The sequence below is a fragment of the Ambystoma mexicanum genome, chromosome 3p (genome assembly GCF_040938575.1).
Source record: "Ambystoma mexicanum isolate Mex_15411 chromosome 3p, UKY_AmexF1_1, whole genome shotgun sequence".
NCBI classification, from domain to species: domain Eukaryota; kingdom Metazoa; phylum Chordata; class Amphibia; order Caudata; family Ambystomatidae; genus Ambystoma; species Ambystoma mexicanum.
This window is the reverse complement of record NC_090925.1, coordinates 1,127,285,493-1,127,309,297: the sequence shown is the minus strand read 5'-3', so window position 1 is coordinate 1,127,309,297 and position 23,805 is coordinate 1,127,285,493. Positions and strand designations below refer to the sequence as shown.

The window sequence follows — 23,805 nt, the reverse complement described above, 5'->3', positions numbered from 1 at the left end:
CCTTCCGCCGCACCTTAACAGGAGCTCAGCTCTCACCTTCTCGTTCATTGTATCTTTCCATGATAGATAACTAGTTGCTTGGCTGCCCCATTCCTTGTCACTGGCCAAAGCAGACCTTCCCCATTCTCCTTCCATCTCTAGCCGGGCTTTTTCTGCTGCGCCACACTTCAAGTTCTTCCATTCAAAGGATTTTCAGTTTGCTAAAATATGAAGTGGAACTTCCAGATTCCTATGCATATATATATATACCTTGGCGGCACCAGCTGCACTATTCGCTACATGTAGCCAGCCTTCACAAATACTTAATCTACTTGCGTTACTGCATCTGTGCAATTATTAAATGGTTTTCATTTTCTTCTGTCCTTTTACATGTGCAATCTTCATTCTGCATATCAAAGTTTAATTGATTCTCACCTCGTCATTAGACTCTATATGGAATATTCACCTTCTCTCTTGTCATCTCTTTTAAGGTGTGTCACTTTGCTTCATGTGACGTCACAAGTCTCTTCTTTCATCCATCGTCACGTGCGCTTCAGGGATCTTTCCCAAGAGGCTGTCAGCTTTTCGTGGATATATAAAGAATGGTCTTCTTAATGGATACTTTGCTTCGAAGGCTGGTCGTGTTATAGGCATCATTACAGGTGTCGCTGTTGTCACTATTTCCGGTTCCCAACAGATAGGCAAGTTAGGAGCAGGAATTCTAGTATAGGCTTTCGGCTACTCCTCTATATACTGAATCTATATGAAATTATTTTGCTCAATGGGGCTTGAAGAACCTGAGGAAACCAACACTACCACTAAGAAGAAAAGAGTTTGTCGAGAAAGAAGGAGAAGAATAGTGTCTTCTCGTCTTTGAGTTGCGCTAAGCAGAGCTGCCTTTCGGTAGAGAGAACGTTTTCTCTTTTTTCCATCACGTCATCTGAAGGAGGAAGAGGTCGGGAGTTTAAGTCCCATTCATAGGAGCAAGAAGAAGGCAACCGCTTGAGGGTGAGAAGTTTGAAAAGAGATGCACTTTTAAGAACACTGATGAATGCTTCTACTGACAAATGAGGAAAAAACCGCCTTCAAAGAAATCAAGGTACTTGTCGAATACTTAGCTTATATAAGCCTGCAAAAATAGCTCACATAAGAAACTGCAGACTCCATGGCCCTCTCACTGTTGCAACTATTGGAATTCAAGGAAGAAATACATCAGAAATACAAAGAAATAACCAGCGAAATACTGGATCCATATGAACAGGTTTTGATCAATGGGGCCTGAAGAACTTGTGTAAACCAACATTACCAGTAAGAAGAAAAGAAAAAAAAACAAGTGTTTGTCGAGAAACAAGGAGAAGAGCAGAGTCTTCTCAACTTTTAGTTGCACTAATAAGAACTGCCTTTCGGTAGAGGGAACAATTTCTCTTTTTCCCGTCGTGTCATGCGAAGGAGGAAGAAGTCGGGAGAAAAGAAAAAACAAGACTGTCGAGAAAGAAGGAGAAGAGCAGAGTCTTCACATTTTTTTTTAGATAAATGATGAACTGCTTTGATATTAAATATAAGTAACATTCGTTTTAATTAGATCTCTAAATAGTTAAATGCATTTAGTGCTTTGTTTTGGTTCTGGATTTTGTTCTATATATTGGCAGGCAGGTAAGCAGTTTGTAATTACAGCCTTCCCTGTTTGGTTCTTCCGAAAGGCTTCAGTGTCTTTTATATTAAAATTGTGCATGCGCGCATACCTGCCTTGAACCCTTATGCCATAGCAGTTTTCTGGTACATTAACAGCATAGTTTTGACATCTTCTGCTTCTGCGCAGACTGGGCGAGGCAGAGTTCCTAGTGAGTGAAGTGACGTTTTCACTTTATCGCGTCGTGTCCCCAGAAGGAAGATTCAGGAAGAGGACGCGGCTTGCATCACGCTTGTCAGGTTGAAGAAGAATGCTCTGGTAGGCAGCGCAGAGAACACTTCTTGTGGTGATAAGAAGGTGCTTGCAATTTTTTCTGCACGCTGACTCTGTTCCTCTAAAATAAAGGTTGAATTGAATTCGGACTAGCAAGCACAGAGTATGGATTTCAGGCACTACCTGATGACTTAAATTACGTGTGCCACAAAACATGTAAAGAAGTCTGAGGTTTTTTTTTTTAACGTGTCATTTAAAAAAAAAAGAAACTTAAATAGAGTTTAGAGGTTATTTTTTGCATTTCGTTTAATGACAAGTTAGGAGTTTATTTTAAAAAGAAAAGGCAGAAGCATTCTGCAAGCTTTGTGACTTTATTCAGCAAGAGGACGGAAGAGTAAAAGTAAACCCTGGATTTTGGCTACAGAACAATTGGAGAATTGAGAGCCTTTTTATTCTAAGAAAGAAACTCTGGAAGGTTTTGGCAAGTAGCATCAATCCTGAAGACAGATCAGTTTTCTCCTCTTCAAAACACTGATTTCTTGTTTCAGAAGATCCTAAAGACTATTTTCTTGCATATGACACTAAAACAGAGAAGTTCTTACTTCAAATCTAAAGGAACTGGTTTCTTTTTTCAACACTTTCTCCTCTAGGCTTTCTACTGAGGAGTCTCAGGTACTGTTATTACTCAATGGGTTAATGTGGGACTAGAATAATAAGAACAGGGACATTCACATATATCTTTTCTAACCCTGCAGATTTCTGTCCAAGAAAGGAAGTTCCAGATTCTTAGTTTATTGCTTTATTCAATTCCCCTTTACCCAGGGGTGTTGCGACTTAGCTGTTAAAAGAAGTAGTTGAGAGCAAAACACTTTTGTGGGTCTGTGGGTTTTTTCTATAGTTCCTAGTATAGGTCTAAAAAAACATATTAATGTGAAGAAACTTCAAGAAGGAGTAAAGAAAGAAATCACAGAAAATCAGTCTTAGAGAGAGATGTGAATAATTCAGGTGGTTGCACAGCTTTCCTGAGAGAGACTGTAATATTAGCTAGTCCAAATATTTGCAGCTTTAACCTTAATGGTAGGCCTTTCATGTTTTGGAGAGAAATGAAATGATTGTAAATAGCCGTTCAACTGTCTTTCTATTGGAGCGAGCAACTGTTATTCACAAGGCGGCAGCGTAGAGACGAAGATGCACGTTTGTTTCACTGCCGCGGGCATGTCTCCATGAACACAGTGCGTTGCTAGAGGACGCGGATAAGAGACGCTGCCACAAGTATCGAGACTGAGTGCTTGAGAAGAGGACCTGCGAGTGGATTAGAGCATGCGAGGTGGTGTCAGAAGAGAGAAGAGATGCTTATCGTTGCGTATACACAATACATATCAAAGGTCTTTAGAAGCTTGCACGTGAAGCTCATAATGTAAACAACACACTCGTCTCAGTACTACGTAGTTGATGAAATTAGAACAAGTACAAGTTGAAGTCAGGGCGTAGCTAGAGGACGCAGATAAGAGATGCTTATCATTGTGCATACACAATACATATCAAAGGTCTTTAGAAGCTTGCATGTGAAAATCATAATGTAAACAACACACTCGTCTCAGTACTACGTAGTTGGTGAAATTAGAACAAGTGCAAGTAAACTGAGAAAACAAAAGATGAAACACATGGCCTTCAGTAGGAAATGGAAATAACTTCTTAGAGAGCTAGTGTAGTCATAGGGACAGTTAGTAATAGGGCAAGTCAAGAAAAATACATGGTTTCAATGCAATTTCAAGTTTACAAGGAGAAGAGATGAGGTAAACATGTAAATGAGTTTTCTTGGAGATAAAAGGTTCTGGGAGAAGCCAAAACAGCATAAGAGAACTCATTATTTAATCGTGCATTTGTAATCCCTTCTGCAGATTCAAAGAGAATAGACGAAAAGAGAATCTGTCATTTAACATGTGATCCACTAACCTTTTTCCCTTCCCAGGCATTACTGACTCAGCTGTTTGTAAAAGGGTGGAGTTGGGAATGTTCAGAGAGGGACTGTGGGATTCAGCAGCTCCTGTGGATTTGGCAAGCCAGACCTGACACTTCCATTACTCTACCCACCCAGTCCCCTCCCTCCTTGGTAACAACACCCATTTTAATGGGGGTAGAGGAGGCGAGACCCCCTATTTATAAAAGTGTAAACATTCAGCAATAAACTATATAAGAACAGTGATTTTTCATCCCCTGCCTAAATTTGAATGTTTTTCTCCACACGGCTTAACACATGAACCGCAACCCTTACCTAATCCTCTGGTGTATAGTATGCCAAACATGTGTTGGAGGCATAAGCATATATCATTGCACAATTCATTATCTACCGGACATTAGAAATAGCTAATGAAAGGCTACTTGATACATTAACTCAGCCTACTTCACAGGTGCCCTCAGCTGGAACAGTGTCTATAGATGGTGCACTCAAACAGCTGCCCAGAGTATCTTAACTCATATGTTGTAAAGACTTTGAAATTTACAAAGAGGGCCAGCCTGGCAAAGTGTTCAATATAAACTCGGAAGTGAAAAGGCTATCCGCCTGGCTTGTCAACATGCATACAGTAACACACACACTCATATTGCAGATTGATTCAATATTAAGGGGTGGGTCCAAGGCACATTTCCTAGTCGCAAGCATCCTTAGTTACTAGCAGCACTTCTGAGCACCCTCCTCAGTCTGTTCTTTCTATTGTGAGCTCTGTATATGGAATGTCTCAGAGACAAATGGTCATGCGGCCCTCAGGGGGTGGGTGGGAAAAAAAATAAAAAAATAAAAAACAAATGGCCATGCAACACCAATAAGCGCACATCCACAATGGGCAAAGCACGAAGCACCAGTGTGAAGAAAGGTGTAGGGGTTTGAGTTTCCATGACACTTTGATTAATCCATGGCATCAAAACTCTCATCTGTCCGAATATGTGCTTTATACATTGACTTTTGGGCTAATACATTCTGGTTGTTTTCTTCTCGGTCTCATTATGAGTGGACATTGGAGTTTTTGTTGGCTGTGTAGATACATTTACATCCTGATTAATATTTCCAACATGTTGCAATGCGAAGTATTTAACTACAACCAGAAGCAAATGGAACATAAAAATAGGACTCGTTTGTGTTGGGCCCGGTGGTAGACGAGGACTTGCTTAGACAGGGGCAACCCTATTGGCTCCTTGGAGCTGGCACCACCAGCTCCTTCGCCTCGATCTGTCCTCTGCCTCCTTTGGACTGCAGGGGTCGCAGATGCAGCTCAGCATGTGCCTCAGTTTGAAACACGGCCCAAGGTCCTTCTTGTTGGCAGTCGCCGCTGCATTCTGCAAAAACAAAGCAGCGGGGATTCGTTGTTATACATGTAACAATGCGTCTCACATCTTTGATTTGCTGTATACATTCATCCATTTGAAATTCACATCACCGTATTAGGAACAATGTCAGCCATTTAAGTGGCGCTTGAGTCCCTCCCATCGGCCACACAGCTGGCATATGGCTTGTATATAGGAGTGTGTCACACTATATTCGGACAAACCATGAAGAATTCAATAATGTGACCAATGCTACCATGGCAGACGATGCAGCTGATTCATGGAGTTATTTGCGCCGAAAAACGGGGATTTGTGCGCCATTCGGCCCGCAAATCCCTGTTTAACAAATGGGGATTTGCGGTCATGAATGGCGCACAAATCCCGGTTTCTGGGCGCAAATAATTCCATGAATCAGCCCCAATGTCTGCAGCTGCATCCGTTGTAAACGTTTCTAGTCGGATGGGCATTAATAGGATATTTGAAATTGCAGAAACACGACAATGTGTGACCTACCCTAAAATGATCCTAGTAGGGCATGGCCCATAGTTAGTTAAACTCCAAGGTGTCAGGCAGATGGACTGCATCCAGTCCAGGTTCCACCCCTGAGAAAGTCCCTCCTCCCATATTACTCTCCCACCATTTGTCGATGCCTTTTGCAGGATAGCCTTTAATTGTCCAAAATGAGCCCCATCAACCAATTAGATTATTTCATAGGTGTCGGGCACCAACCCCAAAACAGGCATTTTTTTCAAACACATTTTCGTGCTGCTGCCATTTTTTGGTGGTGTATGAAAGCTAGAAAGTCATGTGTTGAGTGGGAGCTGCACCTCTAGTTCAATGGGAAGTGGTGCACCTTCTTTCCACCCACCCCTTCTGGGAGTGTGTGTAATGGATAGGATGGGAGACATGCGATGACCCACAATGTTTATGGGGGTTTGAGTTATTTGGACCTTTGAACTGGCTTCAACGGGGCAGCTCTGGTGCCACTGACCTCGGCCGAACAGGCACAGTAAGTCAGTCAGTTGCCTAGGTCCGTGGGGTCAGCTGTTATCTGTGCAAAGCACTGTCAAAGTCACAGTTCAAATACTGCAGAAGCTGCCGACCCCGGAGACCCCCAGAGGTGGCCAATGCACAACCCAAGTAACTAATTAGCTATGCTTCCTACACCTGTAAGCGAAAGAGGACTTGGACAAAATGGAAAATAAACAGAGGCTTTCACAGCTGCAGTCTTCAACTGACTGAGATCTGAAACGGGGTGGGAAGAAGGCTTACCTCACTGCTCCAGCCCACTTCTGTGCACTGCACTTTCCCCCAAAGCCCAGAGGGTCGAGCAACTTAATTAAACTTTTCGTAGGTTTTTATTTGTTTGCAGATTTGCTGGCTGGCCTCTTAGTTCACCATCATTTGGTGTGCCTGCATTAGACATAAACTAACTATAAACAGATTGCCTTTTTCCCAAAGTCTCTAGGTGCTTGATAAGGTGAGTCCTTGCTGGGTGCACTTACAGGCTTCATCACTATGCTACACTTCCTCCTGCTCACAGAAAACTAATTTCTCGAGAGCTGACTCCACGGGTAAACGCTGAAATGCACTCTCTGGCCTAACCAAATAGACGTCATGTTGTCCTGCAGGGTAAATTCACTGCCCTCGTGCATGCTTGGGGAGGCTGCGTCAATTTAACAAGGGGCAGGTTTGAACGAAGGTCCTTTTCCCTACTGGCAGCAGTCGGTAAATTTGACCACGTGAGAAACATTCCAGCTGAGTGAGCTTGGCACACAAGCACGTGCAAGTGCCAGGCCTTCGTTTCAGTTAAACTATTTAAACTCCAAACATTATGATCTCTGATCTCCAACGAACACCTCAGTTCTGAAGTAAGCATGCTACTCGAGGGGGAAATGTTGCAGACGAATGCGTCGAGGACGCAATAACGGACGCACCTGTTGCGCTGTCCTGGGTTTCTGGAAATTCTCTCTCTCTCAGCAAGTAGTTCAAAACAAAAGTCCCACCAGAGTAATCTACATCATGTCCCACAACGTTTTCTTTTATCCAACTGGTTTTGTCTATTCCCAAGGACCTCCATTCAAGCCTGCTTGCAGGGGCTGTACAGAAAAGGGAAGGTCTTGAATTATAGGCAGTTACAGAACCTTTGGCAGGGTTCCACATTGCTTCACAAAAGGTCATCACTCAATTCCCCTCTTCCATCTTGGGAAGGGAAAGATCCAACCTCCTGAACAGAGGCTCAATGAAGAGAAACCTTGAACTTTCTTTACCCCAATCATGCACACCGCCAAACTATTCCACAAATGCCTCCCCTGATCATTTACATAATTGGTCTTCTGATGGCAGAGAACCGGCGAAGCACAGAGTGAGAGAGTGGAAACATAAGAGTTCTCAGACAGATTCAAAGCACTCTCTTTTGGCATTACGAACCAAAAGTAAAATCCTGGCTCTTGAATGAAATCCTGCCTTTGTGGCAAAGACACTCCGAAACCAAAAGCATACACTTTCCATGGACAAGCCTGGAATTGTCCCTGTCATGCCCTTGCCTGTGTTTCCAGACTCTCACTCTGCAGCTGTTGAAACCGTTTCAAATATTATCTGAACTAAGCAGCAATAGGGCATCTGTCCAATATTAGTTCTATTTGGCCCAGCTGCAACTGTTGCAGATAAGCAATATCTATTCAGGATTTTAACATGTATTGCAGGTGGCAAAGGTCTCTTGATGATTGGTAAAGTAAGCCAAAGCTTCAGTTCACTATGAAGTATTTTTCAGCGGGCAGTTGTGGAAACCTGTGATATTTGACTACAAATCTGTGGAAGTACATCGGCCTCAGATGGTGCAGCCATCATTGCAGTTGATTTGAAGGCACATGAGTTCTATAAGGCTACAAGGATGTTGTAAGTCAGTGTCTGTAGTGCAGGTACCCACCTATATGTCCTGCATTAAGCCATCAAGGTGGGTTTAGCTGCCTGAGAACTTGTACACTGATCACGTAAATGTTGAGACCATGGTTTTGTACTGCTAGGTGCAATGGAAAGCACCTGCAAAGGTGGTGGTCTATGTCATATGGTTGGGCCGAGCAGTATTACATTGCGCTTGGATGGTCCTTTTAAATCCATGACCCCAAGATGTACCATTAGGAAGTCCATTATTAATGTAACTGTGTGGGTGGACCTCTGATCACCTTAACCCAAAGTAGGGCCATCATTTAAGGAGTGAGTGCACATTTGTCTGCAAAGCAAGTTTACTGTACAAATGGCCAGGAGGAGCTAGAGGGCAATGTAGAGTTAAACTAACCCGAGTCTCCCTGAACCACACAACCATTTCACATTAGATACAATTTGCAACAGTTAAAATACTCCCACATAATTTATTACAAATCATCCCCCCACGTTCTCATTGGTTATATTTATCTAACTTCCATCATCAGCTCATATTCGTAACACACCCCTTTCCTGGGATCTTCGATGGTAGTGTCCCTCTACCTTGAAGCGTCTTTGTGCTAGATGGAATTACCAAGAAAATTTCTCAGACAAATAGCCGGGCAGACTAAAAGAAGATGGTCAAATACTGCTTTTATCTCAATGAAGGAAAGCATGGTTAATCATCCTTCATCAAATTGATTCATGCAGGATCACAATGTCTTCTTGATTATACTAAGTTTATATAATGTTAGATGCGTCATCAATGATGTCATCCTACGTGGCATATTACAAAAACCTATCGAGAGGTGGGATTGGATTAGGGGAACATGTCTACATATAGAATGCATCAGTGTTAGTCTATCATTGGCGATCCCTTGACTGCAGGAGACACCCTGTGCTACTTCTACATACGTAGTGTACTGATTACAGCAGAGACTGTGGCAGTGAAGTAATACTTTGCAACATTGTATGTAAAAGTGCATGGCAGACTTTTCTGATTGGTTGGCAACCCAAATCTAACCTTGAACATTTGGCTCACTAGCAGCACGTACAAAGAAACGAAAGCCTGGTGCCATGAGATAGCCCTCATTGCTAGGCCTCATGCCAGTGCCCTCTGTTTGAAAATTGACCTTGCCAGTCTGCACTGTCCCAGAACATTTAAGGGAGTGCATGCACACCATTATCTTAGTTCCAAGCCTAATGAATAGCTCTTGTTTGCGAGCTCTTCATCACATGTTAATGGACCACAAATGTGTCCATTTTTGTATTTAACACAATCTGACTCAATTATACTGGGTGTAGTGGCTCCTCTAGGACTTTAGAGACTTGCTCACTCTACCCCATATAAACTCTATACACTTTTAATTGTACAATACTTGGCATCTGTAAATGTTCTTGTTATTCCTAATCTTGAGAAAAATGTCCTTCGCACATGATCTGCTCATTGAACTCCCTTCGTACTTTGCCTTCTTCTCTCGAAATGGCATCCTTGGTCCCAGGCCAATGTACATCTTTATTTTGCAAGGGAAAACAGCCTCTTCATCGTCTTTTCACTTCATGATCTTGAGGTAGCTGGGTTGATTGACATAAGCCGTCATTCATCTTCTTCTAATGGTCATCGTAAACGTATAAGCAACCTTCTAAATGTTCTTTCTACCTTGCATTGTGGCATGAGGAACAAGTTACTTACCTGTAAGTTCTCCAGCATGGGTCTGGCATGGATTCACATGCACATGAATATTCACTGTCGTCAGGCTGGGAATCCTTGCTAAAAATAAACCAGTTTCACTTGCACTTATAAACTGTATTTTTTCCGTAAACCAATCAGTGTCATCTGGATCTTACTGCCCCCATCTAATGACAGTCAACTCCCTAAGCCCCTCCTCTGACAGCCATCTTCAGATTTGGTAAGCACGTAAAGTGGCAGTATGACCAACAAGAGCCGCATAGGGGTTGGAGGGAGGATTTCCATGTGAATCCATGTCAGACCCAATGCTGGAGAACAATAGTTACAGGTAAGTAACTTGTTCCTTCTCCAGCATGGGGTCTGGCATGGATTCATATGCTCATGAATAACTAATATATAGCAGTACAACATTACACAACCACGGGAGGTGGAAAGGCTCAACAGAAGCAATCAACTCTTACCTCTGGACCGGACTCACGTCAAGCAAACTGGTTGTGTAGCACTACCTGGCCGATTCTGGGCTCTTCCCTGGAATCCCTGTCGATGCAGTAGAATCTTGTGAATGTGTGCGTGGACCTCCAAGTAGCCACCCAGCAGGGGCACACAACGCAGGAACGCTGTTGTTGCAGCAATCGCTCTGGTGGAGTAAGTTCTCGATGGCCGGGCAGTGGTCGGTTCAACATTGAGATGGCATGCCAATGGAACTTTCAGCATAAAAGAGAGTTGCATCCACAGCACCACCCTTGATTCATGGAAAGTCACGTATGTTTTTTTGCAGGATAGGGCCTGGATCGCAGCAACCCTCCTGGCAGAGAGGTGATGGTCTCAAAGAAAGACGTTTTCCATGAGAGGAACTTGAGAGGGGGCGGATGCATAGGCTCAAATGGGGCCCACATGAGCATTGTCAGCACCACGTTGAGTTCCCATGCCGGGGCAGGTGCCTTCACAGGTGGGAAATATCGAAAAAGTCCTTTGAGGAACTCCTTGACGAGTCAATGAGACCAGAGTGATGATCTTCTTGGAGACTGCTGGCAGATGAACCTTGATAGAAGCTTGTGCCAGACCGGCCTTGGCCAAGGAGAGCAGATATGGGAGAACCTGCAGGGCTGTGACCCTCAATGGGGTAATCTTCTACGACTATCACCATGTACAAAAGCGCTTCCACTTGTGACCGTAGCACTTCAAAGTCGACGACGCCCTACCCTTGGCGAGGATCTGTCTGCAGTCCTCAGGCAACTCGTATCCACCAAACTCTGCAGCTGCAGGAACCAAGCCTTCAGGTTCAGCGGCCCTGGGTCATGATGCAGGATAGCGCCTCCTTCTCTCTTGACCAAATCCGGAACTACCGGCAGTTTGACCGGGGGTGACGGCGACAGACTGAGAAGGTATAAATACCAAATCTGCCGCGGTCACGCTGGGGCTATGAGTATCATCCTGCACTGGTACTGTTTGAGTGTGTTGATGACTCATAGCAGGAGAGGCAATGCAGGAAACAGGCCACCTCACGGGAAGGAAAACGCTTCCCCCATGCTCCTTGGTTGTGGAACCTGCTGGCAAACTTCTGGCATTTGGAGTTTGCTGCCGTCGCAAACAGGTTGAAATTGTGCCTGCCCCACTTGACGAAGATGCAGTCCACCTGATCCTGCTGAAGTCCCCACTCATGGCAGGAGCGCAACTCCCTGCTGAGGGAGTCCGCAATGCTGTTCTTGATTCTCGCTAGGTGAAGATGGGCGAGAAACATCTCTTGACCGACGTCCCAGAGCAACAAGTCTTGTGCTTTGTTGGAGAGCGCTGGAGATTTAGTGCACCCCCCTGTTTCCTGATGTAGAACATGGTGGTGGTGTTGTCGGTGCAGATCCTCGTCACCTTGCCCTTCAGAGATACAAGGAATGGCTTGAGTGCCCAGAACACTGCTCATAGCTCCATGATGTTAATATAGAGGTTCTTCTCCTCCGTTAGTCACGGGCCTCTAGCGTGTAGCCGTCCTGTGTGGGGTCACCAGCCCTCCAGAAAATCATCTGTGGTGACCGTCTCCTGGTATGGAGGGGTTTGAAACCCTGTGCCCCGGGCAATGTTGGAGCGGACGCCCCACCATCTTCTTGCTCGACGGAACTCCTCGGCGAGTGGGATCTTGTCCGCAAAGCTTTGAGACACCTGTACACAACGAGCCTCCAGTAACTCTTGAAGAGGTCTCATCTGTAACCTGCAGTGCCAGATGTGGTAGATGTAGGACGACATCATGCCGAGCAATGACTTGATGGCTCGCACTGTGGTGGTCTTCCTCGACAACAGGACACCGTATCCAGTCTGGCTCCAGTTCTGCGATGGTGTCAAGCAGGACTTTGGATTGTTGATGACGAATCCTAGATCCGTCAGCAGCTGGACGGTCGCCTCTGTGTGTCCGACGGCCAACTCTTGCAAGCAGGCTGTCAGGATTCGCCCATGGAAGCTGTGGAGCTCATGGCGTCTCTGATACTAGTATACTGTTGGTCTAGTCCTCACCCAATATGGCGTCTCTGGACTATAAGACACAACCACGCCCCTTTCCCGGCGCGTTGAATCTGTGTATTCCTTCAGACTCTTCAACGCTGCCAGCTACGGACCGTCCTTCCACAGTTCTTCCCAGAGTTTCCCGCTTAGCCTTTGGCTATCCTTGCTTCATTTTTCTGCCGAGTGTGTTCCCCTGCCTCCGTTCAGTCTGCCCTTCATTCCTCTTTTCTCACCCTTCTCGCCTGTGTTCTAGTTTCTGCCTTCCTTCGTTACATTCTTTCTGTTCTGTCCGCTCGTTCTGTATTTCGCACTTACTTGGTGTTGTTTCAGCTGTATTGTTTCTAGTTTCTTTCCCTGACCGCGGCACTATTTTTCCTTTCATTTCACAGCGCCGTGGCACTCCCGTCTTGTTCGCGGCTGCGGAGCTGTTTATTTTAGGCATCCGCGATCTCGACTTGGGTGCCTTCACTCCCTGGGTTCTGCCAGAGCTCCGGGTAAGTGGGAACTGTTTCTGTATATATCTCCTTTCTTTCTTCCAAGATCCTAGTATTCCCCTCTTCAGACTTCTATCGAAGTCCAAGCTTCCTTATACCATTCTCTGCTACATAACCGGAGGTTGCTCAGTAAAGACTCCAATTTATCTACAGTCTTGACTATCCATCGCAAAGAAGAAATACATCCTACCAGGGTTTTTTGTGCCTTTTCGGCTTTTTCCCTGCCACTGGAGGTCTGGCTCCTCGGGGTTCCCCTTGGACAGGTGTTCCTTCCCTGTCAAGGTGGCCTCTGAGGGAGCCAGGCCTTATTTACGTGATAAGAAAAAGAAGACATCCCAAAGGCAGTTGCCTGTCGAAGACAAGAAAGCTAAGAGAAGACCCACCACAGAAACCAAGGACAACCCCTCAGAAGGCTCAGGTGAGGAGGAGGTTGGGAAAGGAGAGTATTCACCGGGTGAGCCTGACAGTATACAATGCCTAAAAACCCCCATGGCGTCCTTGGAGCAGTATCAGGAGTTGGTGGTGGCGATGCAGAACCTTACAGTTGAAGTACAGGCATTGAAAGCAGAGAATGTAACTTTAAGACAGCAGGTAGTCCTGCAAAGAGATGACCGGGGAGATCTACCCCCTATGGTCCTGTCGTTTGGGAAATATGATGGGCATCCTGGAGGTCTCAAGGATTTCTTGGATGCCTGCCAGGTGTATTTCGCATTCCGTCCCTACACCTACCAGACAGCCCGGTCCAGAGTGGGATTCATCATAGCTAACCTGATTGGTAACGCCTTGGCTTGGGCCACTCCGTTGGTCACAAACAATGACCTTGCGCTACAAGATTACGACCGCTTCACACAATTGTTCAAGGAGAGATTTGATCGGCCAGAGGTCCTGTACACTTCTTTTGAGGCCATTCTGGATGTGACACAGGGCACTACAGATGTCCAAACCTACTTATCCCGTTTTATCCGGCTTGCCACAAAGGCAGACTGGCTGGACTCTGTCAAACAGACTTTATTCCGGAGAGGGCTTCATGAGGATATCAAGGATGAGCTGGCTCGGATTGCTCGCCCGTCGTCCTTTCAGGAACTCACTACTATAGCCTTACAGATTGAATTACGTCTTAACGAAAGACGACAAGAAAGGAGAAGACCTCGTCCACTGACTACCACACCTCTTTCCCAACCTGCCCGAGAAAACACCGGAAGGGATGAACCCATGCAGATCAGAACAACCAGGGGGCCTTTAACTCCAGAAGAACAAAGAAGACGGCGCGAAGCAGGACTGTGTATGTACTGTGGCTCTTCCAAGCATCTACTTCGCAACTGTCCAGAACTACCTCCTCGGCGAAAAGGAAAACTCCAGCCCCCAAACCTGTGCAAGGGAGGTGTTGGGGGAACCAGTTACAGCCCTTGCTTCTTTACAAGACCAATAACAGGGGGTGAAGATAATAGACTCATGGTCTTCAAGGTCCAACTCTGGATAACGAGTCCTGAGCCCATCGAGGTGTTGGCCATGCTGGACTGCGGGGCCGCAGGGAATTTTCTTGACATAGACTGGGCCAGGAAGAACAAGGTGCCTGAGCGCCTCAAGAACAAACCCATTCCAGTGGAAGGAGTGGACGGTACTTCTCTGTCCTCAGGGCCCATAGTCAAGGAGTCCGTTCCCTTACAGATGAAGATGGGACAGCATACAGAAGACATGGTATTTGATATGATTAAGGCGGCACACTTTCCGTTGGTCATCGGAATTACCTGGCTTTGAAGGCACAACCCTTCAATTGACTGGTGCACAAACAAGGTGTGTGTCCGTAGCAAGAATCCTACAGGGAGACCGGTTGGCTTGCTACAACAGCCAAAGGTACCAGGAAGGGCTTGGGAACATATCTCCACAGACTTTATCGTGGAGCTGCCCCTCTCAAAGGGAATGAATACCATCATGGTAACTATCGATTCCTTGAGCAAAATTGCGCATTTTTCAGCCTTACCCCATCTACCATCGGCTCCAGAGATGGCAGCGGTATTCCTAAGGGACATTGGGCCTCATTACAAGTACTCCGGTCCGGAATTAACACTGCCGGTAAAACCATACCGGCACCGTTTGCATGTCCGCGCAATCATGACCCGCGGCCCCGGTAATAGCACCACCCTAAACCGCCACCGCGGAAATAGGGTTCCCCTTAATTCCGCCTGCACGGAAACCCCTCCGTTACCGGCAACACGAAACACCGTGAGCATCACAACTAGCGCGGACACGGAAATACCGGGAAAAAAATGGCGGAAATACCGTGATCACGGTGGCGGAACCGCCGCCACCGCGAACATGGCGTTATACACTGCCGGCTGAACTGAATCAGGGCACAGGTGCACCAAATCAGCCCAGCTGGACCTAGCAGGCCACTGGGAGCCTACAAAAGGGCCACACCCAGCCCAACACAACACAGAACCATGCAGGCAGCAGGGCTAGTAGCACTGGGACTGGGCCTACTCAACCAACAGGCAGTACTGCACATGGTGGCAGCAATGGCGCAGAGGAGGAGGCGTAGGCGGAGGAGGCGCAGGCGGCAACCAGCCAACCCTGCAGCCATGGCAAACCCCATTGCCCAGCCAGCCCGACCCCGCCGCCAGCCACCAATACCACGCATCAGGGCCTCACCCTGGAACCTCACCCCAGGACAGATCCACACCCTATACCGGCTGGACCGTGCAACAATCCTGCACATCACCGCCATGATTGAGGACAACATCAGCAGCCTAATTGACACCCCCACTGCCATCCCCCACCTCTTGAAGGTTGTCTCAGTTCTGCATTTCCTTGGCACTGGCACCTATCAACACACGGTTGGTGAGCTGCACGGCATATCACAACCGTGTTTCTCAAAAGTCCTGGTACAGGTACTGGATGCCATGTTGCGCCATGTGTCGGAACACATAGCCCTACCCCGCACCCTCCCCGGGGTCATTGCCACCAAGTTGGCCTTCCATGCCATAGCAGGCATGCCAAATTGCATAGGCGCAGTTGACTGCACCCACGTCGAGCTGACAGTACCACATGCAATTGAGGCGGTGTTCCGCAACAGGAAACAGTATCACTCTTTGAATGTCCAGATGGTTTGTGATGCCATGCAACTGATTACACACTGCTGCGCACGTTTCCCAGGCTCATCACATGACTCAATGGTACTGCGGAATTCCACGTTGCCACGGTACATGGAACGCTATGCCGGACAAAGCACGTGGCTATTGGGTGAGTACAGCTGACGATGCTACAACCCTGTCGGAGTGGTGTGTGTGTGTCCAGGCAATGAGCATTGTGAGTGTGCCGCTGTGACCGCACATGCATCACCCCCCTTCCATCTACCAAATACACAGCGGATGCCAAACATCATGAAGGAAGACATGACAGGGCACCACAATGTGCCCGTGCACACACTGCCACAGCCAATCCCGTCACTGTCCCATGAACCCTGTGCCACTGCAGACACCCACCCTCAATTGAAACACTGCCCCAAAAAGCACGAGAGGCGTGTAAATGATACGACGAGTATTTACTACTTCCGTACAGTGAAGTCACTCTGCCATGTGTGGACAGCACTGCACCATGACATGCACACAATCAAATGTCACCCGCAGGGCACAGCAAACATGCAAGTTAATGTGTAGGCCCATATGCAGTCAGCGACATTCCTCGTGATGGCCAAAACATACCTCCAGACACTGCATGGTTCATATGCATGAATGAATGATGATACAAGAATGCACAGCAGCAGATGAGGACATGATGCCACAAACACTGACATGTTCCCCCATCTACATCCCATGTAGGTGATGCGGGATATGCACTCACGCCATGGTTGATGACACCTGTACGGAGACCAAGGAACAGGCATGAACAGGCATACAATAGGGCACATATCCCCACACGTGGAATGATTGAGAGGACATTTGGACTGCTGAAGGCCCGTTTCCGCTGTCTGAGCAGATCTGGCGGATCACTGCTGTACAGCCCAGTGAAGACGGGCAAAATCACGCTGGTATGTGCCATGCTGCACAATATATGCCTGCGCAGGAACATCCCAATGCCACCAGACGCAGATGAGGAAGATGGGGATGGGGATGGGGATGGAGATGGGGATGGGGATGGGGATGGGGATGGAGATGGGGATGGAGATGGGGATGGAGATGGAGATGGGGATGGGATGGCACCGCCTCCCCCTGGGGGTGCACATGATGGCCAGAGAGCACGGGATGCCCTGATTCGCATTTACTTTTGAGTCACAGCACATTCACAGTAATGCACAAACATGGTGACGACAATGAATTAATAGTTGCACTGCAAAATAAATGATCAATGTCCACACATGTATGTCTTGATTTGAAATGGTGATGTATTGATGTAATAACAACAGGGAAGAAGGTGCATTGGTTAGGGAAGCTGTACACCCGGGGCCACCCACCACCCAAACGTGCCCACCCCCACCCAGAGCCCATTGTCCAAACCCCCAAAACTACCTACCCCACCACCCAAACGTGACCACCCCTCTCACACCCTTGTAGTCCACATGTGTCCTGCACTGCCCCACACACATGCCATCACTTCCGTGTGCGCTTCTGTGCAACCTTGCCCAAGGGACCCGTTAGCCTACTCGAGCGCCTCCTTGGACTGGCAGTAGTGGAGCTGGATGGGGTGGTAGTGTTTGATTGGCCAGAATCAGGGATTGAGGGCATCCGTGCCAGATTTGCCTGTTGGCCAACCAACATGGCCTCCACAAGCCTGGAGGTGTGGTCATTGCCCTCCCGCACATGGCGTGCAAGGGTCACTATGGTGCTCGCAAAGCGTCCAATGGACCTCGACAGGCGACGCACTGAGGCGCTGTAGCTCTCCCTCTGCAGCCTGGATTCCTCTAGCTGCCTCTCCACCAGCTGGGTGAGGGTAGCCTGCTGGTCCTCCATCCGCTGCATGCGGGCATTCAGTTCGGCCATGGATGGGGTGGGCGACCTCATGGGACTCCCCAGTGAAGTGGGGCTGAACCCCAGCTCATGGAAGGAGCCCAGGTCTTCCAATGTGGGCATCTCCCCCTGTGGCCCCGTTTCCGAGTGCTCTTGCGGGGCACTGTTATCACTGCAGGCCGCCCCCTCTGCAGTGCTGCTGCCTTCGGTGTTTTGTTGGGTGGCCATGATAGGTTCCTGTGGCACCTGTCTGGACTCAGCCAGTGTGGAGATGGTGGGGATGTTGGTGGTGGTGGTGGTGTGATTCACATCTGTAGTGGCTGGTAATGTGGCCAGAGGTGCAGAACTGCCGGCAGCATCCTCCTGTGTGGTGGCGGTGGCTAGTGTACTTGCCGATGCTGATTGGCTGGCCTGTTGTGCAGTATCACTGTCACTTGAAATGGCTGTGGGGACACAAAGGGCATGCAATTAGTGTTGTTGTGGTGGCAGATGGGTGCATCACATGCGTCATTTAGTTTGTACATTGAATAGTGTTAGTCACATGCATCTGATTGCTGGTGTCTGCATTCAGTGATATTGGTTGCCATACGGATCATAATGGGTCCTTTGGCCCACACATGCACTGCCTGGGGGGGGGGGGGGTTGTTAATGGGTCCTTTGGCCCAGTACTCACAACTGCATATTTACATGTGGCATTCATGTTTGGGCACTTACCGGCATCTGCAGGTGGGCTCACTCCTGCCTCAGCCTGCCCAATCCCATGGATTCCCTCTAGGTGGAGGACGCTGCTGCAACGCTCCTCCCATGCTTGCAGCCTCAGTGGGGAAGGGGGTCCTCCGCCTGTCCCACTGCTGCGTTGGCGGTGCGTGGAAATGAGGTTGCGTACCCTCAGCCTCAGGTCGTCCCAACGCTTGTGGCAGTCCTTCACGCTCCTCACTGCCACGCCCACAGCGGTGCACTTGCGTGCAGCTTCGGCCCACACCTCCTTCCTCCGCTGCTGTGTGGCACGCCGTTGGTCGGCGCTGAACAGCATCTCAGCATTGTCCACAATGTGCTCCACCAAGACGGTTAGCTCCGCCTCGCTGAAGCGCTGTTTGCGCTGCCTCTGAGCAGGAATCCTGGCAGACATGCTGGTGGTCCCTTTTGGCTTCTCAGAGTCAGGATTGTGCTTGTGCTGGCTCTGGATGGCAATGGATTGTGCTTTTATATGATGGCCGCCTCTCTGTTTCCTGTTTTGGCGATCATGGTATTTCCGGTTCCGTGTCCGTGGCGGCGGAGGCGGAAACGGGTTTTGCGCCACTTGTGGCTTCGTTATTTCCATTTCCGTGGGGTATACCGTGACGGCGGTAACAACGTTTCCGAGTCCGTGTGGTGCGCGCGACCGACAGCGTGTAATCGTGCGGTTTTTCCGCACCCTTGCGGACACGGAAACGTTTTTACCGCCATCACGGATTTTGCACGGTCCCGGACTGGCAGGTTGTAATGAGGCCCATTGTCAGACTACATGGACTGCCTAGGACTATAGTCTCGGACAGAGGATCCCAATACACCCCTAGATTCTGGACCACCTTATGCCAACAGCTAGGCATCGACAGAGCATTGTCATCGGGTTACCATCCGCAGAGCAATGGTCAGACCGAGAGACTAAACTCCACCCTTCAACAGTACCTTAGATGTTTTTGCTCTAATAAGCAAGAAGAATGGGTATCCTTTCTCCCTCAGGCGGAATTCGCCTTTAACAATGCTCTTCATACATCCATCCGAATGAGCCCATTCCTCTGTACTTACGGGTACCATCCTAACCCCTTGCCATGGTTAGGTATGCCTTCCACCAGGACTCCTGCTATTGATAGCCTGTTGGTGGAACTCCTAGAAGTTCAGAAGACTGCCAAAAAGGCACTGGAGTCCAGCAGACAGATGCACAAGAAGTGGGCAGACCGGAGGAGAACTAGTAGTCCAACCTGGAAGCCCAACCAGTTAGTCTGGTTGTCTACAAAGTTTTTGCCAAGATGGGTCCATGCTGGCAAATTTGCACCACGATATATAGGGCCTTTCCCTGTTCTCTCACAGATCAACCCGGTTGCTTACAGACTTAAACTACCGGACAGACTCCAAAGGGTGCATCCAGTCTTCCATACCTCTTTGCTCAAAGAATAACAGACGGACCCGTATGCACGAAGGCTGTCTAACAAAAACCCTTTACACCCACCTGTTCAAGAGGAGTATGAGGTAGCTTATCTGGTGGACTCACGCTACCGTAAGGGAAGACTTCAATATCTGGTACACTGGAAGGGTTATTCTCCGGAAGAGAGAAGGTGGGAACCTAGAGGTCATCTCCATGCCCCTAGGCTCATTCAACATTTCCACCGCCTCCACCCAGGGAAGCCCGGAGGGCCCCCGAAGAGAAAGGGGTATATTGTCAGGATTCGCCCATGGAAGCTGTGGAGCTCATGGTGTCTCTGATACTAGTATACTGTTGGTCTAGTTCTTACCCAATATGGCGTCTCTGGACTATAAGACACAACCACGCCCCTTTCCCGGCGCGTTGTATCTGTGTATTCCTTCAGACTCTTCAACGCTGCGAGCTACGGACCGTCCTTCCACAGTTCTTCCCAGAGTTTCCTGCTTAGCCTCTGGCTATCCTTGCTTCATTTTTCTGCCGAGTGTGTTCCCCTGCCTCCGTTCAGTCTGCCCTTCATTTCCTCTTTTCTCACCCTTCTCGCCTGTGTTCTAGTTTCTGCCTTCCTTCGTTACATTCTTTCTGTTCTGTCCGCTCGTTCTGTATTTCGCACTTACTTGGTGTTGTTTCAGCGGTATTGTTTCTAGTTTCTTTCCCTGACCGCGGCACTATTTTTCCTTTCATTTCACAGCGCCGCGCACTCCCGTCTTGTTCGCGGTTGCGGAGCTGTTTATTTTAGGCATCCGCGATCTCGACTTGGGTGCCTTCGCTCCCTGGGTTCTGCCAGAGCTCCCGGTAAGTGGGAACTGTTTCTGTATATATCTCCTTTCTTTCTTCCAAGATCCTAGTATTCCCCTCTTCAGACTTCTATCGAAGGCCAAGCTTCCTTATACCGTTCTCCGCTACATAACCGGAGGTTGCTCAGTAAAGACTCCAATTTATCTACAGTCTTGACTATTCATCTCAAAGAAGAAATACATCCTACCAGGGTTTTTTGTGCCTTTTTGGCTTTTTCCCTGCCACTGGAGGTCTGGCTCCTCGGGGTTCCCCTTGGACAGGTGTTCCTTCCCTGTCAAGGTGGCCTCTGAGGGAGCCAGGCCTTATTTACGTGATAAGAAAAAGAAGACATCCCAAAGGCAGTCGCCTGTCGAAGACAAGAAAGCTAAGAGAAGACCCACCACAGAAACCAAGGACAACCCCTCAGAAGGCTCAGGTGAGGAGGAGGTTGGGAAAGGAGAGCATTCACCTGGTGAGCCTGACACAGGCCCAGATGAGCCATCAAGGTACGGGTATACATGTATCCCCCGTAGATGTAGATGGGCCGCCACCAGTGCCAGGCATTTCTTGAACACTCTGGGGGCCGACCTCAAGCCGAAGTGTGAAACGGCATCCATTCATATGTTGTATTTGTCTAAGCTCTCACATTTCTTTGCTCACTCTCAGACTCCATTTTGGTACATTAGGCGCCATTCCTGTGATACTCCCATTTGCCAGCTTCAATATTCACAGCCTGAAATGCTGAGCTTTTAAAGGAGGAGCCAAGTACCCCCACCTCAACCGTTCCACCCCTATTGCCTGTATGTTGGAAACCAGATTATGTGACATACACGGAGCAATTGAAACGATAAAGGCCAAAAGGAATCCTATAAGCAATATTCCCATTGAGGAAACCATACCTGCAAATGAGGAAATATGATGGTTGTTTAAATGAGATCCCTGAAGAAGCAGAGCAAATGAAGGGTGACGTCACACAGAGCTGAACTGACGTACCGAGAAGAGATGCAGAGCTCAGAGAATACAGACATTCTATAAGGCATCAAGAAAGTATCAAGGATAAGTGACATCCTGGGATCAAGGTGAAGAAACATATGCCACAGAACAGATGAAAACATTAAGCTATGTTACACGTGCACAGATGCAAAAGAAATGCAAGAAGACAAAGTAATCTTAAGGCTGGCTTTATAGTGAATAGATTGCGGCAAGGGCCAATAAATATATTTGCATATGGACAAGTAAAGGATGGATGTTTCCACTACGTATTCTGGACCATCTGTAACCCACAATGGAATTGGCCAATTTCTCAATGACTGTCCGCAGACATAGCTAGTTCCGCTTGAAGCGAATAAAACTTTGTTATTTCGTGACTTGTGACTGTGGCTCTTAATTTTATTTGCAGAAAGAATTTTAGACTAACAAATGGCACCCAACGTGGGGCTCTTCCTGAAGATAATCCATCACTTTTTGAGGACGGAGTACATGGACGCAAGGACCAGTGAGTACCAGGGCCCCTGTAGATTTGAGACAGAGTTTCTCGCAGCTGCTACTTGTGATCCACATCCATCTCTTCACCCAGAGGTGATCACAGCGAGAGTACCGAACTGTAAGGCTGCGACACGAGCACGGTTTGTTTGATGGGGGATTGATTTTTGAATCGGATGAGTTTGTTTCAAACTGTTTGGATATAAAAATATTTTGCGAACAAAATACTTTGCCAGGTAAAAATCATTTTTGAAGTAAAAGTATATTGCCTGGTGTCAGCAAAATGCATACTTGTTGGGCAGCACTTTGTTGCAATTGAAAACGGTCAAATGGTTTGAATATGGTCACCCGGCTCCAGCTTATGAAATGTACATTAAGTACGGGTTTGGAGCGATAGTTTTTAATGATATTTGGCACTGCCAGACGAGACATGACCCAGAACTTCAGTGGCCATCCCTTGGATGTTTTGAACTTGCTAGAATACAACACTTAGAGTCAGTACTGTTGCAGAAAAAGGCTAGGCCTGCCGGTTTTGATGCAGTTCGGGACTGGCACAAAGAAACCACCCAGCACCTCAAAAGTAGGGAGAAATTTGCACGCAGACACATTACCCAAGCAGAAAAGGCTTTAGCACATGGCCAACAGAAGCAGGATGAGGCTATTAGGGCTATGGATAGGGGTTTCCAATAAGTAATACTAAAAATATGCCCATCAAAAGATTTGCATGCATCTAATGAGTTAATAGACAAACTGTTGAATGAAAGGCGAGCACCTCCACCCCCTCCCTATGGGCACTACCACCCCTCCTTATGTTCCGCCTCTGCCTGCACCAATACAGCCACAACCACCAGCTCCCGACACACGCAGTTGGCCCGCAGCTCCTTCCGCATTGGAATTGCCCAAAACCTCACCCCTGATCTCTCCTGTCACTTCCAATACCCCTCTTATGCAAAATCCACGCTCCCTCAGCACCCATACACCAGGGCTTCATAGCGCACTAACAAGAAGAGTAAAGAGTAAAGGGACACTTAGAATTGAAAGCGGTAGACTATATGTTAAAAGGGGATGAAGTGGCTACTCTTAACTCTTTGCCTGACTTTTCTATTTGAAAAATGAATTGGATGACTTATACCTAGTTACATCTCGCCCTACATTAAATACATTATATGTCCAGAAGAGTAACCTCCACACTAAAGAGATGCGTATCATCACTTAAGGTGGTGAACTGCCGACAGGGAGATTCCCTCTTGAATTGCCCAGAACCAAAGCTGCATCTGCACAGTGGAAGTGACCCTATGCCTCCTCTTTTGTTAAGGTAGAACATGGCCACTGTGTTGTCCATCCTTATCGGGACATTCTTTCCCCATACACAGGGCAGAAAGGACTTCAGCACTAGTCTGATTGCCGTCAGCTCCAAAACATTGATGTATAGTTTCGACTCAGATGGAGACAAACTGCTGCTAATTGGCAGATCGTTGGCGTGGGCACCCCACACTGTGAGTGAGGCGTCCGTCACTACTGTTATCTCTGGCCATGGTTGCCAAAAGGGTTCTCCCTTCAGAATGTTGTCCTCACAGGATCACCACAGAAGGTCCTCTGTGACTCTGCTCGGACCCTGATAATTG

At 47.7% G+C, this 23,805-nt stretch overlaps 1 protein-coding gene across 1 annotated transcript in view; it reads right to left on the bottom strand.

Moving 5' to 3' along the window:
* Window positions 1-4,811: 4,811 nt before the first annotated feature.
* The window catches only part of LOC138579826 (ABC transporter F family member 4-like), a 613,068-nt gene continuing 594,074 nt past the window's right edge, over window positions 4,812-23,805 (bottom strand). Inside the window, exon 10 of the mRNA XM_069650053.1 lies at window positions 4,812-5,215. Coding sequence (XP_069506154.1) covers window positions 5,048-5,215 — 168 coding nt within the window. The 3' untranslated portion in view covers window positions 4,812-5,047. The remainder of the gene's footprint in view (window positions 5,216-23,805) is intronic.